The 17,921-nt window shown below is 46.3% G+C and overlaps 1 protein-coding gene across 16 annotated transcripts in view; it reads left to right on the top strand.

Moving 5' to 3' along the window:
• The first annotated feature begins 6,732 nt into the window (after window positions 1-6,732).
• phldb1b (pleckstrin homology-like domain, family B, member 1b) overlaps window positions 6,733-17,921 on the top strand; it is a 271,997-nt gene continuing 260,808 nt past the window's right edge. For all 16 annotated transcript variants that reach the window (XM_078426945.1, XM_078426940.1, XM_078426943.1 and 13 more), the window contains exon 1: window positions 6,733-7,005. In XM_078426945.1, coding sequence (XP_078283071.1) covers window positions 6,853-7,005 — 153 coding nt within the window. In that variant the 5' untranslated portion in view covers window positions 6,733-6,852. The remainder of the gene's footprint in view (window positions 7,006-17,921) is intronic.

Below are 17,921 nucleotides of genomic sequence, written 5' to 3'. Positions count from 1 at the left end.
TGGAGGTGTAGGAAGGAACTGCAGATGCTGGTTTACACCAAAGATAGACTCAAAATGCCGCAGTAACTCAGCGGGTCAGGCAGCATCTCTGGAGAAAAGGAATGGGTGACGTTTCGGGTTGAGACCTTTCTTCTAGACTGAGAATCAGGGGAGAGGGAAACTCAAGGTACAAAAAGGTTCAGAACAAGTCAGAGCCGGCACCAATGACCAAGGAAAGCAGGAGCCCACAATGGTCCATTGTTGGCTGTGGAAGAGGTGATAAGGAAGGGATATATGGATGCAAACAGTGGAACGACTAGATGTTTAGAGGTGATGGGAGAATGCACCCCTTCCCACAAAAGGTAATAATAATCCAGAACAGCCTCCCACAGAAAGCTGTTGTGGCTGGGGGGGGGGGGGGGGAGGAGGGGCAACCAAAAATGTCAAAACTGCGATGGTCAGATTTATGTCAGGCAGAGGTACAGAATCAGAACACGGAACAGCCATGGTATTCCCTTGGGACGTTCTTTTAGGAAGGTGCTGAGGAGAAATCTATTTAGTCAGAGGGTAGTTAATTTGTGGAATTCTTTGCCACAGAAGGCTGTGGAGGCAAAATTAGTGGATATTTTTAAGGCAGAGATAGATTATTATTAGTGCGGGTGTCAGGGGTTATGGGGAGAAGGCAGGAGAATGGGGTTGAGAGGGAGAGATAGATCAGCCATGATTGAATGGTGGAGTAAACTTGATGGGCCGAATGGCCTAATTCTGCACCTATCACTTATGAACGTATATGGTGAAAGTCTTTGTTTGCGTGCTATCCTGTCAAATACATGAGTACAATCAAGCCATAAACCAGTACAAGAAAAATGTCAGAGTGCAGAATGACTTGATGGGCTGAATGGCTTAATTCTACTCCTATCATTTAGAAACATAGAAACATAGAAAATAGGTGCAGGAGTAGGCCATTCGGCCCTTCGAGCCTGCACCGCCATTCAATATGATCATGGCTGATCATCCAACTCAGTATCCCGTACCTGCCTTCTCTCCATACCCCCTGATCCCTTTAGCCACAAGGGCCACATCTAACTCCCTCTTAAATATAGCTAATGAACTGGCCTCAACTACCTTCTGTGGCAGAGAATTCCACAGATTCACCACTCTCTGTGTGACAAAAACCTTTCTCATCTCGGTCCTAAAAGTCTTCCCCCTCATCCTTAAACTGTGACCCTTTGTTATGGACTTCCCCAACATCGGGAACAATCTTCCTGCATCTAGCCTGTCCAACCCCTTAAGAATTTTGTAAGTTTCTATAAGATCCCCCCTCAGTCTTCTAAATTCCAGCGAGTACAAGCCGAGTCTATCCAGTCTTTCTTCATATGAAAGTCCTGCCATCCCAGGAATCAATCTGGTGAACCTCCGTAATATTGACTGCCCCCAAGCCACTTGCATTGTCTGCCCCAAGTTCCCCAGTCCTCAGGTCTTCATGACGTTGCCCACTTGGTTACGTCACCCACCCTTGACAGTTACTCTCTTTGACAGTTGCCCAAAGGGCTAGACTAGGGACAGGAAATTCAACCATCAACTAAGCCTTCAAAATTCCAAAAGTACGTGGCACACATTACGAGAAGGCACCGCTGAAAGAATCTATCAATGACTATGAAAACGTTCAATTAGATCACTCCTTCACCTTCTGACCTCCAGCAACCACAACCTCTCATTCTGCAACTTCTCGTCATTTCACGGAGTTCAGCCTCAAATCTGTGCTCTCTCCAAAGCCAAAATATCCATCCCACAATAACTTATGTCAGCCTTTGGCATCATGAGCTTTGTCCATGAACTCACAGTCTCTTTAGACCATGACTGCATTTAACTTGTTACAATTAGAAACTACTCTATTTAATACATCTTGGGTCTAAAGTGGATGAACTCACCATTAAAACCCATTCATCTCAATTTTCTGCATTCATTTGGTTTATTAAAATCACTGCTAAGTTTATTACTTCAGTCTGTACTGATTAATGTGATATCTATAGTTCTGCATTTCTGCACCATCATCTAAGTAATGAGAACTCACAATCTGGGTGGAGACACACAACAGTGCAATCTTGCTGGAAGCTTCAGCAAACAAACTAAGATAGGGAGTAACTCAGCGGGCCAGGCAGCATCTGTGGAGGTCAATGACCAAGCGATGTTTCGGGTCGGGACCCTTCATCAGATTAAAGTAGTGGGGGGGGGGGGGGGGGGGAGGGGGGAAGGGAAGATAGTAAAGAGGTGAAGTAAATGGACAGAGCTCAAACTGGCAAGTTAGTTAGCATGCAACAAAAGTTTTTCACTGTACCTCGGTACAGTGTGAAGAAGGGTCTTGACCCGAAACGTCACCCATTCCTTCTCTCCAGAGATGCTGCCTGACCCGCTGAGTTACTCCAGCATTTTGTGATTCCTTCGGTACACGTGACAATAAACGAAACTAAACTAAAATAAACCCACGATAGACACAAAATGCTGGAGTAACTCAGCGGGTCAGGCAGCATCTCTGAAGAAGGGTCTCGACCCGAAACGCCACCCATACCTAGTGGCGTTTCGGGTCAAGACCCTTCTTCAGAGTTCTTCAAACTAAACCCTCTCTGCCTTTTAATTGCTCATAATTTCTCAGTCCTGGAATGAGCTGAAAGTTTAAAGCCTGGCAGTGAATTGGACAGGTGCCAGAGCAGGGACTGTTCTGAGGGTGAGTTACCCACAGGCAGTCTTGCTGCTGTAGCTTTGGGCAGAAGGTGGGAGATGGGGACCCAAAGCCTTTTCAAGGCCCCTCTCTCCGCCCTGCATCCAGTCTCTGCTTGTGCAGGAAGGAACTGCAGATGCTGGTTTAAACCGAAGATAGACACAAAGTGCTGGAGTAACTCAACAGGATAGGCAGCAACTCAGGAGAGAGAAGGAATGGGTGACGTTTTGAGTCTGAAGAAGGGTCTCGACCCAAAACATCACCCATTCCTTCTCTCCAGAGATGCTGCCTGTCCCGCTGAGTTACTCCAGCACTTTATGTCTATCTTCAGTCTCTGATGATGACTGTCATACACTGTACACTGTAAACAGCTCGATTGTAATCATGTATTGTCTTTCCGCTGACTGGTTAGCACGCAACAAAGGCTTTTCACTGTACCTCGTTATACGGTACGTGACAATAAACTAAACTGAACTAAATTAACTAAACTAAACTGATAGCGGGGAATGTAGTGACAGGCAGCTCATCGATCGGCAGGTCGATGGCATGACCGGACTTTGAAGCAGTCCCCTGTCAGGGGCCGAGCTGGGGGTAGAAACACAAGTGTCCCGATTAGATTGGCACCACTCCATCCTGCCCAGAGTGGTGTGTTGACAGCTGGTGTAGAAACACAGCTGAAAGAAGGGGAAGAGATGGTATTATGTAACGGAAGCAAAATATTAATGCCCTGAATCTCTGCCTTAGCACTTTCTGTGAATAATATCCTCTCTCCATATTGTATGTCATCTGAAGGAAGCATATGGTGAGGATGCAAAGGCTAAGTTCACAGCGAGAGGATTTGAGTTTAGGAGCAAGGAGGTCCTACTGCAGTTGTACAGGGCCCTGGTGAGACCGCACCTGGAGTATTGTGTGCAGTTGTGGTCTCCTGATTTGAGGAAGGACAGTATTGCCATTGAGAGAGTGCAGCGTAGGTTCACCAGGTTAATTCCCAGGAAGGCGGGACTGACATACTGTATGATGAAAGAATGGGTCGACTGGGCTTGTATTTACTGGAATTTAGAAGGATGAGAGGGGATCTTATAGAAACATATAAAATTCTTAAGGGATTAGACAGGCTATTTGCAGGAAAAATGTTCCCGATGTTGGGGGAGTCAAGAATCAGGGGGTCACAGATTAAGAATAAGTGGTCGGCCATTTAGGACTGAGATGAGGAAAAACTTTTTCACCCAGAGAGTTGTGAATCTGTGCAATTCTCTGCCACAGAAGGCAGTGGAGGCCAATTCACTGGATGTTTTCAAGAGAGAGTTAGATTTAGCTCTTAGGGCTAATGGAATCAAGGGATATGGGGAGAAAGCAGGAACGGGGTACTGATTTTGGATGATCAGCCAAGATCATATTGAATGGCGGTGCTGGCTCGAAGGGCTGAATGGCCTACTCCTGCACCTATTTTCTATGTTTCTATGATTCTATCCGCTGACAGGTGTCAAGAGGTTTTGGGGAGAAGGCAGGAGAATGGGGTTAGGAAGGAGAGATAGATCAGCCGTGATTGAATGGCGGAGTAGATTTGATGGGCCGAATGGCCTAATTCTGCTCCTCGATCTTATGATCTTATGGCCTATTGATCAGAGGGGTGCATTTATACGGGACAGTTGGCAACCCAAGGTGTTGGGTAAGATTTTTACACAGAAAGTGTGTGGAACATGCTGCCAGTGGTGGTGGAGGAAGCAGATACAATAGTGATGTTTAAGAGGCTTTTGCCTAGATTCATAGATATGTTGGGATGAGGGATATGGATCACATGAAGGCAGAGATATTAGTTTAACTTTGCATCATGTTCGGCACAGACATTGTGGGTCAGATGGTCCCGTGCTCTTCTAGATGGTTCTGAGTTCTACCGACTGCCTTTACAGATTCATGTTGAGTGTATATGTGATCTATAAGCTGCTGCAATCCTTTGCCTTTTTGATTTTGCCTCAACTTTCTGTTGAGAAAGGCAGATCTTGTCGAACTGAGCCAACATTGGAGCGTGGCATTTATTTTTTGTAAGATTTGCTTTAATAAAACTAACTCCATAAGGCATCAGCAGATAAGGACATGGGCAATGTACTAGACACAACGAGGAATGGAGAGATAATGTCCAAGGCCTTTGTTACTGGATAAAGACTTTGTCTGGAACAATTAGGTGCCTGTAAGAGAAAAACAGTTTTGTCAGATGTCCATGGAACACAGAAACACCAACATAGACACGAAATGCTGGAGTAACTCAGCGGGACAGGCAGCATCTCTGGAGAGAGGGAATGGGTGATGTTTTGAGTCAAGACCCTTGAAGAGTCTCGACCCGAAACATCACCCATTCCTTCTCTCCAGAGATGCTGCCTGTCCCGCTGAGTTACTCCAGCATTTTGTGTGTCCACCTTCGGGTTAAACCAGCATCTGCAGTTGCTTCCTGCACAGAAATCCCAACGATTTCCTCAACAATCCTGTCCTCTTTTGTCACCGCTGCTAAGCCGGGCGAAGGCCACGGACGGCAGCAGAACCAACAAGCTCATCAGGAAGGCTGGCTCTGTCCTGGGGGTGGAGATGGATTCACCGGAGATGGTCTTGGAGAGAGGATGCTCCTCAAACTGTGGGGCATCTTGGACAATACAGTTCACCCCCTCCATGACAAACTGGTCAACCTGAGGAGCACCTTCAGCAACAGACTGGCTCCACCAAGATGCAGCACAGAATGCCAAAGAGATCCTTTTTCCCTGTGGCTATCAAACTGTACAACTCCTCCCCCCTTCTGTCGTGGGGTAGACTGAGACTGACTCCCGTCCCCAATCTTTGCCCATCCCCAATCCTGGATTTTCCACTCGTTACTTTAATTTCATGCTTCATGTATCTTGTGTTCTATGACTGTTGGCAGACCAATTTCCCTCCTGGGATGAATAGCGTTGAGTGGTATTGTATCGTGTGGTATCACATCGTATTGGAGCTTGCTGTGCATGGGTTAGTGACCATGTTGGCACCTTGGATGTAGGTGGACACAGCCAGAGGCAAGTTGGCAGGTCCCAGTCGGATGCAAACTGAGCGGTCTTTGCAGAGTGAATGGACATTTGCTTCTTTGTTGACCTGCTTTCAGTCAGGCAGCTGTGTGTTTGTTTTCCAGGGGTGTAGGTGGCAATCCACAATCTCATTGTCTCGCCTCCACACTGCGTGAATGGGGGAGAGAAGATTCCCATTTTAAGTGTTCTGCAGATTTGAACAGAGAATTATCTTGCCTTGAGGGGTGAAGAGAGGGGGGGGGGGGGAGGAACTCTGCAGTCTTTGCGGAGAGTTGCAAGTGTTTTGTACTCGTGTCTCTTTGCCCTGACAAGCCCACGCTGCCTTGCCTGGTGCATGCAAGCGAGAAATCATCTGCTGTGCGAGAGGGAGAGAGAGAGGGAGTGAGAGAGGGAGGGAGAGAGAGAGAGGGAGGGAGAGAGAGAGAGGGAGAGAGAGAGGGAGAGTGAGAGAGAGGGTGAGAGAGAGATAGAGAGAGAGAGAGAGAGAGAGAGAGGGAGGGAGAGGAGAGAGGGAGAGAGGGAGGGAGAGAGAGAGGGGGAGAGAGGGAGGAGAGAGAGAGGAGGGAGGAGAGAGGGAGGGAGAGAGGGAGGGTCAGAGAGAGGGTGAGAGAGAGAGAGAGGGAGGGAGAGAGAGAGGGGGAGAGAGGGAGAGAAAGAGAGGGAGAGAGAGGGGGGAGAGAGAGAGGGGAGAGAGGGGGAGGGAGAGAGGGAGGGTGAGAGAGAGGGTGAGAGAGAGAGAGAGAGAGAGAGAGAGAGAGAGAGAGAGAGAGAGAGAGAGAGAGAGAGAGAGAGAGAGAGAGAGAGGGAGAGTCAGAGAGAGGGCGAGAGAGAGCGAGAGAGAGAGAGAGAGAGAGAGAGAGAGAGAGAGAGAGAGAGAGAGAGAGAGAGAGAGAGAGAGAGAGAGAGAGAGAGAGAGAGAGAGAGAGAGAGAGAGAGAGAGAGAGAGAGAGCAGAAGGGAGAGATGCTTGCAGACAACAGGGGAAAGAGAGAGCAGAAGGGAGAGATGCTTGCAGACAACAGGGTGATTTTCCTGAGGTTTGGTGAGGTGATCACTGGTGCAGATGCTGCCAGGTTTGTCTAAAGAGGCAAGGGGCTGAAGGAGCGATATGAAGGAGAAGACAGACGGCCGGGAGATGCTGAGGGGCCCCATCTCTCAGTTCCCTCTGATGCCTGGGGACTCAGCTCAGGGCAGTCCCATTGAACAGCCGTCTGCACCGTTGCTGGGAGAAAAGAAAGTGACAAAGAAAGTGCGCTTTAAGGTAAGTGCTGTATTCCTGCAGTGGGGAGGGCGACGGGAGAGGGGAACACAAAAAGCTGGGGTAACTCAGCAGGTCAGGCAGCATCTCTAGAGAGAAGGAATGGGTCGAGACCCTTCTTCAGGCTGATGTCAGGGGAGTGGCTGAGTTACTCCAGCATTTTGTGTCTGCCTTCGATTTAAACCAGCATCTGTGGTTCTTACCCACACAATGAGAGAGGTGGCTTCTGAAGGACAAACGCAGCAGCATTGGTTAGCAGGGCCGAACGGCCTGACTCTGTGCTCCAACTTCCGTCCCATGCATTTGGTGAATAAGCTGTAAGGTTTTCACTGTGTGCCAGCTTGTATGTGCAATGTTCCCACTGTGTACTCTGGATAGGTGGGAGATCTTCCCGGAATGGCGGGACTGTCATATGTTGAAAGACTGGAGCGACTAGGCTTGTATACACTGGAATTTAGAAGGATGAGAGGGGATCTTATCGAAACGTATAAGGTTATTAAGGGGTTGGACACGTTAGAGGCAGGAAACATGTTCCCAATGTTGGGGGAGTCCAGAACAAGGGGCCACAGTTTAAGAATAAGGGGTAGGCCATTTAGAACTGAGATGAGGAAAAACTTTTTCAGTCAGAGAGTTGTGAATCTGTGGAATTCTCTGCCTCAGAAGGCAGTGGAGGCCAATTCTCTGAATGCATTCAAGAGAGAGCTAGATAGAGCTCTTAAGGATAGACGAGTCAGGGGGTATGGGGAGAAGGCAGGAACGGGGTACTGATTGAGAATGATCAGCCATGATCACATTGAATGGCGGTGCTGGCTCGAAGGGCCGAATGGCCTTCTCCTGCACCTATTGTCTATTGTCTATATCTTTGCTGAAACACTTACTTCTGTTTTGATGGGTGCCTTGTTTTAATCAATGGTGTTATAGTCATGCATCATGAGCATACGGAATATAAGAGTTAGAATCCTATTACACTGCAAAAATAATTTCAATTCCGTTTTTTATAAAGAAAGTAGATGTCAATGAAAGTAATTGCAAAGTTATTGCAAAAATTAGACCGACCACTGTCTAGGAAGGAACTGCAGATGCTGGTTTACACTGAAGATAGACACAAAATGCTGGAGTAACTCAGGCAGCATCTCTGGAGAGAAGGAACGGGTGACGTATCGGGTCGAGACCCTTCCTCAGACTGAGTGTCAGGGGAGAGGGTGACTAGTGATAAGGAAGAGGAAGGTGTTAAAACGAGATATCAAAGGGGACGGAGTTCAAGGAAAATGCAGAATAGATGATTGTTAGCTATGGGAGATGACAACGAGCGGACAATGTAAAGTTTAATCAGGGGGGGCAGTCAGACTGGTCACACAGCTAGGGTGGGGATGGGACGGTCAGAGAGGGGATGCAAGGGTTACTTGACGTTAGAGAAGTCAGTATTCATGCGGCTGGGTTGTAAGCTGCCCACTGGTTTTGTAAACCCACCACTAATTGTTCAGCTGGATAGCACTGTCCATATTTTGTTCCGTTATTCTCCCTTCCTTTGCCACTGGCATCATTATTCCTGCCATTCCTCAAGCATGGATCATCTCATGGTCTGCCTGCCCACCATCTCCCCAACATAACAATCACAGTGTCAGGAGCACGTTGGATCAGTTACTGGCCCAACATCCAGAGGCCGGCACCTTCAGTTGAGACGAATATGAATCTCAACGCAACAGCAAAGAACATTAAGTTCAAGTGATTAAATAAATCTGGAATGGGGACAAAAAGCTGGTCCCTGTAACAGTGACTGTGAAACTATTTAGTTTAATTTAGTGGGGAGACACAGCATGGAAACAGGCCCTTTGGTTCACCAAACCCCTGCCGACTATTGATCACCTGTTCACAATGGGGCTGCTGCCTCACAGCTCCACAGACTCAGGTTTGTTCTTGACCTCGGTTGCTGTCTGTGTGGAGTTTGCACGTTCTCCCTGTGACCACAAGGTCTTCCTCCGGACGCTCTGGTTTCCTCCCACATTCCAAAGACGTGCGGGTTAGTAGGTTGATTGGCGCTCTATAAGTTGTCCCTAGTGTGCGGGGAGTGGATGAGAGAGTGGGATAACATGGAACTAGTGTGAGCGGGGGATCGATGATCGGTGTGGACTCGGTGGGCCGAAGGGCCTGTTTCCATACTGTACCTCTAAGATCACTGAACACTTCTGAGTGCAGGCAGTGCCTTGGTTCAGCCTTGGTTCAGCCCGCCCTCATCTCAATAAGGACGTGCCTGATTGGGCAGCCTGGATTAAGTGCTCAGGTCTTTGGACTGGGGTTTGAACCCAGAACTATAGATCAAGAGGCCACCCACCCAAACTATGGTTGGCATCTAAGTTATCAATGAACTCAGTGTGCAGGAAGGAACTGCAGATGCTGGTTTATACTGAATATGGACACAAAGTGCTGGAGTAACTCAGCGGGATAGGCAGCATTGATGGAGAAAAGGAATAGGTGATGTATCTCTGCCCGGACATTCTCTTGAGTGCCCGTTGTGCTTCAGTGCTCAGCTTTTGCATGTGAATTGGATCTGGAGAGTGCTTGGGAAAAGATAAACGCACTCTGGAATTCCTCGTAGATCTGTGGAATTCCTACCATCCCTGCTACTACTCTGAAGGTTACAAATCTTTAGAATTTAGACTTCAGAGATACAGCGCGGAAACAGGCCCTTCGGCCCACTGAGTCCATGCCGAGCAGCGATCCCCGCACATTAACACTATCCTACAACCTCTACGGACAATTTATAATTTTACCAAAGCCAATTAACCTACAAACCTGCACGTCTTTGGAGTGAGGGAGGAAACCGGAGAAAACCCACGTGGTCACGGGGAGAACGTACAAACTCCACACAGACAGCACCCGTAGTCAGGATCGAACCCGGGTCTCTGGCGCTGTGAGGCAGCAACTCTACCGCTGCGCCACCGTGGCACGCCTGGGGTCACCAGGAGCAAAGAATGCAAGTGAACTGGACTGAGTTATTACAATAACCTGAATACAATAGACCGAAGAAGGGTCTCGACCCGAAACGTCACCCATTCCTTCTCTCCTGAGATGCTGCCTGACCTGCTGAGTTACTCCAGCATTTTGTGAATAAATACCTTCGATTTGTACCAGCATCTGCAGTTATTTTCTTATATTACGATAACCTGCTAGTTTCGCAATCCCTCTTTTAAAAAGTCAATTCAAGATTTGTTAATTGGTTACATTTAAATTGATTAAATTTGAATACATAAAATTTAAAAATAAATGTGGAGAAATTGTTTAGCTAGACTCCTTGATTACTAATTTAGTTGCTCTCCCCTTAAAACAAGAAGCTGGTAAATAAAGGGCAAATATCTTATTTCTTTCCTTTTAATACTGTGTGCTTCGTAAACCTGCACATTCAGTTTCTTCCCAGCTGTAATAAGGCAACTCAACACTCCTCTCATCAGCTAAAGTGTAATCCTGACCTCATTGGAGACCTTTAACTTTTATATGTATTTAACTATCTTTAACTTTTAATATGTATTTAACTATTTTAAACTTTAATATGTATTTAACTCTAACTATCTTTAATCGGACTTTCTCTTGCACTGAATGTTCCACCCTTTACCCTTTATATGTGCACTGGGGACGGACGGCCTGATTATAATCATGTAAAGTCTTTTCTTTGACTGGATATATGCCAAACAAAAGCTTTTCACTGTAGACAATAGACAATAGACAATAGGTGCAGGAGGAGGCCATTCGGCCCTTCGAGCCAGCACCGCCATTCAATGTGATCATGGCTGATCATTCTCAATCAGTACCCCGTTCCTGCCTTCTCCCCATACCCCCTGACTCCGCTATCCTTAAGAGCTCTATCTAGCTCTCTCTTGAATGCATTCAGAGAATTGGCCTCCACTGCCCTCTGAGGCAGACAGTTCCACAGATTTACAACTCTCTGACTGAAAAAGTTTTTCCTCATCTCAGTTCTAAATGGCCTACCCTTATTCTTAAACTGTGGCCCCTTGTTCTGGACTCCTCCAATATTGGGAACATATTTCCTGCCTCTAACGTGTCCAACCCCTTAATAATCTTATATGTATCGTAAGATCTCCTCTCATCCTTCTAAATTCCAGTGTATACAAGCATAGTCGATCCAGTCTTTCAACATACGACAGTCCAGCCATTCCGGGAATTAACCTAGTAAATCTACGCTGCACGCCCTCAATAGCAAGAATATCCTTCCTCAAATTTGGAGACCAAAACAGCACACAGTACTCCAGGTGCAGTCTCACTAGGGCCCTGTACAACTGCAGAAGGACCTCTTTGCTCCTATACTCAACTCCTCGTGTTATGAAGGCCAACATTCCATTGGCTTTCTTCACTGCCTGCTGTACCTGCATGCTTCCTTTCAGTGACTGATGCACTAAGACACCCAGATCACGTTGTACATCCCCTTTTCCTAACTTGACACCATTCAGATAATACTCTGCCTTCCTATTCTTACCACCAAAGTGGATAACCTCACACTTATCCACATTAAACTGCATCTACCATGCATCCGCCCACTCACACAACCACTAATCTCCTATGTGGGACCTTGTCGAAGGCTTTCTGAAAGTCAAGGTACACCACATCTACCGGCTCTCCCCTGTCAATTTTCCTAGTTACATCCTCAAAGAATTCCAGAAGATTAGTCAAGCATGATTTCCCCTTCGTAAATCCATGCTGACTCGGAACGATCCTGTTACTACTGTCCAAATGCTCCGCAATTTCGTCTTTTATAATTGACTCCAGCATCTTCCCCACCACCGATGTCCGGCTAACTGGTCTATAATTTTCCGTTTTCTCTCTCCCTCCTTTCTTAAAAAGTGGGACAACATTAGCTACCTTCCAATCCACAGGAACTGATCCTGAATCTATAGAACATTGGAAAATGATCACTAATGCGTCCACGATTTCTAGCGCCACCTCCTTAAGTACTCTGGGATGCAGACCATCAGGCCCTGGGGATTTATCAGCCTTCAGTCCCATCAGTCTACCCAACACCATTTCCTGCCTAATGTGGATTTCCTGCAGTTCCTCCGTCACCGTAGGATCTCTGGCCACTAGAACATCTGGGAGATTGCTTGTATCTTCCTTAGTGAAGACAGATCCAAAGTACCGGTTCAACTCGTCTGCCATTTACTTGTTCCCCATAATAAATTCCCCCGCTTCTGTCTTCAACGGACCCACATTTGCCTTGACTATTTTTTTCCTCTTCACGTACCTAAAAAAGCTTTTACTATCCTCCTTTATATTATTGGCTAGTTTACCCTCGTACCTCATCTTTTCCCCCCGTATTGCTTTCTTAGTCATCTTCTGTTGCTCTTTAAAAGAGCCCCAATCCTCTGGCTTCCCTCTCTTCTTTGCTTTGTTGTACTTCTTCTCTTTTATTTTTATGCTGTCCTTGACTTCCCTTGTCAGCCACGGGTGCCTCTTACTCCCCATAGAATCTTTCCTCCTCTTTGGGATAAATTGATCCTGCAACTGCTGCATTATTCCCAGGAATACCTGCCATTGCTGTTCCACCGTCTTCCCTGCTAGGGCCTCCTTCCAGGGCCTTAACCTCCTTCCTTCCCGCTGCTGTGAGACTGCACAACCAGCACTGCTCCCAGCAGATGAGTCAACGGTAACAGCTAAGGAATACACAGTAAACTGATGACAATTTATCCTTGTTTTTACTTTTATTTATAATGAATGATCTCTTGCTATCCACTGTGCTGCTGTAACACTGTAAATTTCCCCGGTGTGGGATGAATAAAGGAATATATAAAACATAGCACAAAAAGTAAGGAAATTTGTGTTTGGTAGATTATTTCTTTGTTGTAACAATGCTTCTTGGCAATAAATCTTATACCGTTGGAAAGCCTGTTTATTTCCCTTTTAAATGGTGCCACATTTGTAAGGAACATGCATTTGTGGGATGAGCAGCAGAGCTGAGTATGTGGGTTGCGCCCATGAAAAATCTGCCAAATCTTCTCTGCCAATGCCAAACAGCTTATTCTGCCATTGACTCTTGTTCGGTGTTGTTTGGTGGATTGGATGATTGAAGTCTGCAGAAACAAGACATATTGGCAATTTAACAATTTATTCATTTAATAAACAGGACCTGTGTTGTTTTGGTCTCCCACTCAATGCGTGCTTTTGAGAATGATACTGAGTAGAACTTATCAGACTTGTCCCGCCCTGGTCATTCCTTCTTCTCCCCGATCCCATCGGCAGAAGGTTGAGGGGATGCACCACCAGACTCGGGAACACTTCCCTCCTCTCCCTCTACTCAGGCTTCTGAACGGTCCTTCCATAAGCTAGGGTACTGTCCGATTCACCTCTACCCCATTGCGAACATTGGACTTGGTCTTGGGAACTGGTGCACTACATGCTGAGACCATGTACCATGTATCTTCCCCTTTGCTCTGTCAATTGCACTTGAGTTTGATTTGATTGTATTTATGTATAGTATATCTGATCAGCTTGGATAGCATGCAAAACAAAGCATTTCACTGTTCTTTGGCACAGGTGATAATTATAAACCTAACCCTAATGTAAACCTGTGCAGGAATGAACTGCAGATGCTGGTTTACACTGAAGATAGACACAAAATACTGGAGTAACTCAGCGGGACAGGCAGCATCTCTGGAGAGAAGGAATGGGTCAAGAAGAAATTTAACTCGAACCGAAAACGCCACGCATTTCCTTTCTCCAGAGTTGCTGCCTGTCCTGTTGAGTTATTCCAGCATTTTGTGCCAAACCTAAACCTGCTGCCTTGCTTATTTTGGGATTTTGTCTGCTTTTTATTCAGTGTAAGATTAACCTGAAATCAAATCTTATTTAAATCATTCCCTTACTGAAGCTACACAGCGTGCAGTTTTACACAGACAGTGCTTATCACAGTTCGTGCCGACCATTTCCATTGTTACAGGTAGACACAAGATGCTGGAGTAACTCAGCGGGTCAGGCAGCATCTCGGGAGAGAAGGAATGGGTGACGTTTCGGGTCGCTGCCTGACCCGCTGAGATGCTGCCTGACCCGCTGAGTTACTCCAGCATTTTGTGCCTACCTTCGATTTATACCAGCATCTGCAGTTCTTTCCTACACATCCAATGTCACAGGACCTGATTACAAAAATGTGACTCGTAACTTGTAGAGTTATGTTGCAGCACCGAACTTCAGTCGGAATAGTTATAACGTATACTGAGAAAGAAAGTTAACGAACCTTGCATTTTCACAAGGTCGGAACATCTCAAGTTGTTTTACAGACCATGAATTCTTTTGAAATGTAATTGTCTTTGTAATTTTACCATGCTCAATTTTAAATCCGCCCCAAATTCAAATTCCTTTCCAGCCTCTCCCAGTCGTTATAAAGCCTTTTACTTTCACAATCCTCGTGGATCACTTGCTCCTTCAATTCTGACTCGGTCAGAACCCTAACTCTCCAAACCCGACATTGACCCAAAGTTCTGGACCTGGTCCTAAATCTTTCTATGGGTGACCCGAAACGTCACCCATTCTCTCTCTCCAGAGATGCTGCCTGTCCCGCTGAGTTACTCCAGCATTTTGGGTCTTTCTTCGGTGTAAACCAGCGTCTGCAGTTCCTTGCTACACAGCAAACCTTTTTCTTTCACTCTGGGACTTCTCTAAACTTATATCTCCCTCAGCAAATTCTTAGTCACTTGATCTTGCATCTCCATGCATTGCAGTGAGTTTTTTTGTTGTTGATCACGCTCCACTGAAACACTTTGCCACCATATTAACACGTTCATCAGTCCATAAGTTTCAGGAGCAGAACTATGCCATTCGGCCCATCGAGTCTACTCCGCCATTCGATCATGACTGATGTGGAGCCCCTTGAGATGTGTTGAGATGTAACTTTCAACATCTCAGCCCCATGTGAGATGAGATTGAGATTTCCCAATCTCACAACCCCACTCTCCTGCCTTCTCCCCGTAAGCTTTCACCCCCTTACTAATCAAGAATCTGTCAACCTCTGCTTTAGAAATACCCAATGTCTTGGTCTCCACAGCCATCTGTGGCCATGAATTCCACAGGTTCACCACTCGCTGGCTGGTTGTTATTTTTATGATGTCTTGTTGTTGGTGATTGGACAGAGTGGCACTGGGTCAGAGTGGACAACCTCTAACAGGGGCTCTATGGTGGGCATTCCAATTCCCTCACCATCAGTCATTGATGGGCCGAATGGCCACATTCTGCTCCTGTTACTGATGAGCTTTTGAAGTGGTGGCTCTGGGATGTCAATTGCTGGCCGATTGATTGAGAGAGATGGGGTTCCCGTTTCTCAACTTAGGAGATGCAAGAAAATAACTGCAGATGCTGGTACAAATCGAAGGTATTTATTTCACAAAATGCTGGAGTAACTCAGCAGGTCAGGCAGCATCTCAGGAGAGAAGGAATGGGTGGCGTTTCGGGTCGAGACCCTTCTTCAGACTTAGGAGAGATACATTGAAGAAATACATGGCTGTGTTCCTTATCCATTCAGAGTGAGACTAGTGGCCAATAATTCAGACAGGAAGCAAGCCATTCGACACACTTTAGCTGACGTGTCTGGTCTCCCAGATTTATTTGTGGAATAAATAGTTCCTGATAGAAATTCTAGCTCATAATCTCCCTTAACGGGCGGTGACGTCACCTTGTCCCGTATTTGGGAGTGAGGAAGTTGGCAACCCTAAGTCTATGCTGGCCTCGGACTGTGCAACTTTATGCAAAAGCTCTTGGGCCATTTTGCGTTATCTAAATGCTGTGATCAAATAAAAAGCTGAAAGTGCGTGAAGTGTGTGAGATCCTGGATAGAAATTCTAGATCATAATCTCCCTTAACAATCCAAAACAGAGAAGGCATGCTCCATTTTTATAAAAACTTCGACAATCTAAACTGCAGTGTTCATTCAATACAATACAATACAATACAATATATCTTTATTGTCATTGTATAGGGGTACAACGAGATTGGGAATGCGCCTCCCATACGAATTAATTTATTGCATCGTATGGGAGGCGCATTCCCAATCTCGTTGTATCCCTGTACAATGACAATAAAGATATATTGTATTGTATTGTATTGTATTGTATTGAATTGTATTGTATTGAATGAACACTACAGTTTAGATTGTCGAAGTTTTTATAAAAATGGAGCATGCCTTCTCTGTTTTGGATTGTTAAGGGAGATTATGATCTAGAATTTCTATCCAGGATCTCACACACTTCACGCACTTTCAGCTTTTTATTTGATCACAGCATTTAGATAACGCAAAATGGCCCAAGAGCTTTTGCATAAAGTTGCACAGTCCGAGGCCAGCATAGACTTAGGGTTGCCAACTTCCTCACTCCCAAATACGGGACAAGGTGACGTCACCGCCCCGCGCCCCACGTGACCTCACCCAGCCATGTGCTCCCGCTCCACCAATGGCGGCGGCTGGCTGGGCGAGGTCACGTGGGGCGGTGACGTCACCCTTTGTCCCGTATTTGGGAGTGAGGAAGTTGGCAACCCTACTAATACGGGACAAGGGCGGTCCCGTACGGGACAAACCAATTTAGCCCAAAATACGGGATGTCCCAGATGAAGGGCCGAATGGCCTCCTCCTGCACCTATTGTCTATTGTCTATTGTCTATTGATATAGGACAGTTGGCAAACCCTACATAGACTTGATGGGCCAAATGACCTTGTGTGCAGTTACGATCCCACAGGATTCCATTGTCACTTGCCTAATTGAGAATCTTTGCAGTTGACTGCAGGTCCAGGGATTAATTTTGGAATGTCACTAACTCCAATTGTGTGTAGTCAACAGTACCTATGGTTTGGAGCTGGACATTGAAGGGCCAATGAATCATTGCATTGAATGCATTTGGCTGGCAGGTTTCCAAGTGGAGATAATTAACCAGTATGTGTACATGCCCATTTCTTACTTAATAGCGTTGCAATTAGGCAGTCTAGTCATGGCTTTCCTCATTATATCCAGGGCGAGGGACTGCATTCCTTGACGCAGTGTTGGTTGACAAAGGCACAACTTGGCTGGCTAGTAGCACCTTCATCTTTGAATCAAAAGTTGAGAGTTCCAGTCTCTCTTCGGAGTCTCAGACATTTCTTGGAGTGAGTGCACATTCCAACCAGTGAAAGATTCACAGTTGCTATTGTAATGTAAGCAATGCAGCAGTTAATACAACATGCACAACAACATAGAACGATGACAACTCATTCCAACGTTAGGCCCTCCCGCTCTAAAGAGTTGGTGCGCAAGGTTTTTTTTTGAAGCAGGTATAAAAGATTCTGCCGTGTTATTTTGAAGAAGGGCAGGAGAGAAATGCTTGGCACCCTTGCAAAAACTGTCCCTCCATTTACACCGGGAGAGTGGACAACCTGTATGTTGCTGTGGGTGAATTAGCTGCGACATCCCCCACAGTACAATGGGAACTGTAAGTCGTTGACTGGCCGGAATGCGCTTTGGGTCTGAGTGAGATGGCAGTGATTGATTCATGTGCGTGCTTTCTGGGTGAAATGTGTGGAATAATATTTGGAAGTGGAAGAGGAGAGCTGGAGTAAAGCTGGAGAAACTGGGCAAGTGTCCACGAGTTGGCAGGTCAACGAGTTGGAGCGGGTTGGATGCGAGGGTTTATGTAAGAAAATAACTGCAGATGCCGGTACAAATCCAAGGTATTTATTCACAAAACGCTGGAGTAACTCAGCAGGTCAGGCAGCATCTCAGGAGAGAAGGAATGGGCGACGCTTCTTCAGTCTGAAGAAGGGTCTCGACCCGTAACGTCACCCATTCCTTCTCTCCTGAGATGCTGCCCGACCTGCTGAGTTACTCCAGCACTTTGTGGATAAATACCTTGGATGCGAGGGTCTGATCATTGAAGAAGTGGTTCACGTTGCCAGGAGATTC

This window comes from Rhinoraja longicauda, chromosome 32 (assembly GCF_053455715.1).
Source record: "Rhinoraja longicauda isolate Sanriku21f chromosome 32, sRhiLon1.1, whole genome shotgun sequence".
In the NCBI taxonomy this organism is placed as follows: domain Eukaryota; kingdom Metazoa; phylum Chordata; class Chondrichthyes; order Rajiformes; family Arhynchobatidae; genus Rhinoraja; species Rhinoraja longicauda.
The sequence above is the reverse complement of the archived record's forward strand: the minus strand, read 5'-3'. Positions and strand labels throughout refer to the sequence as shown.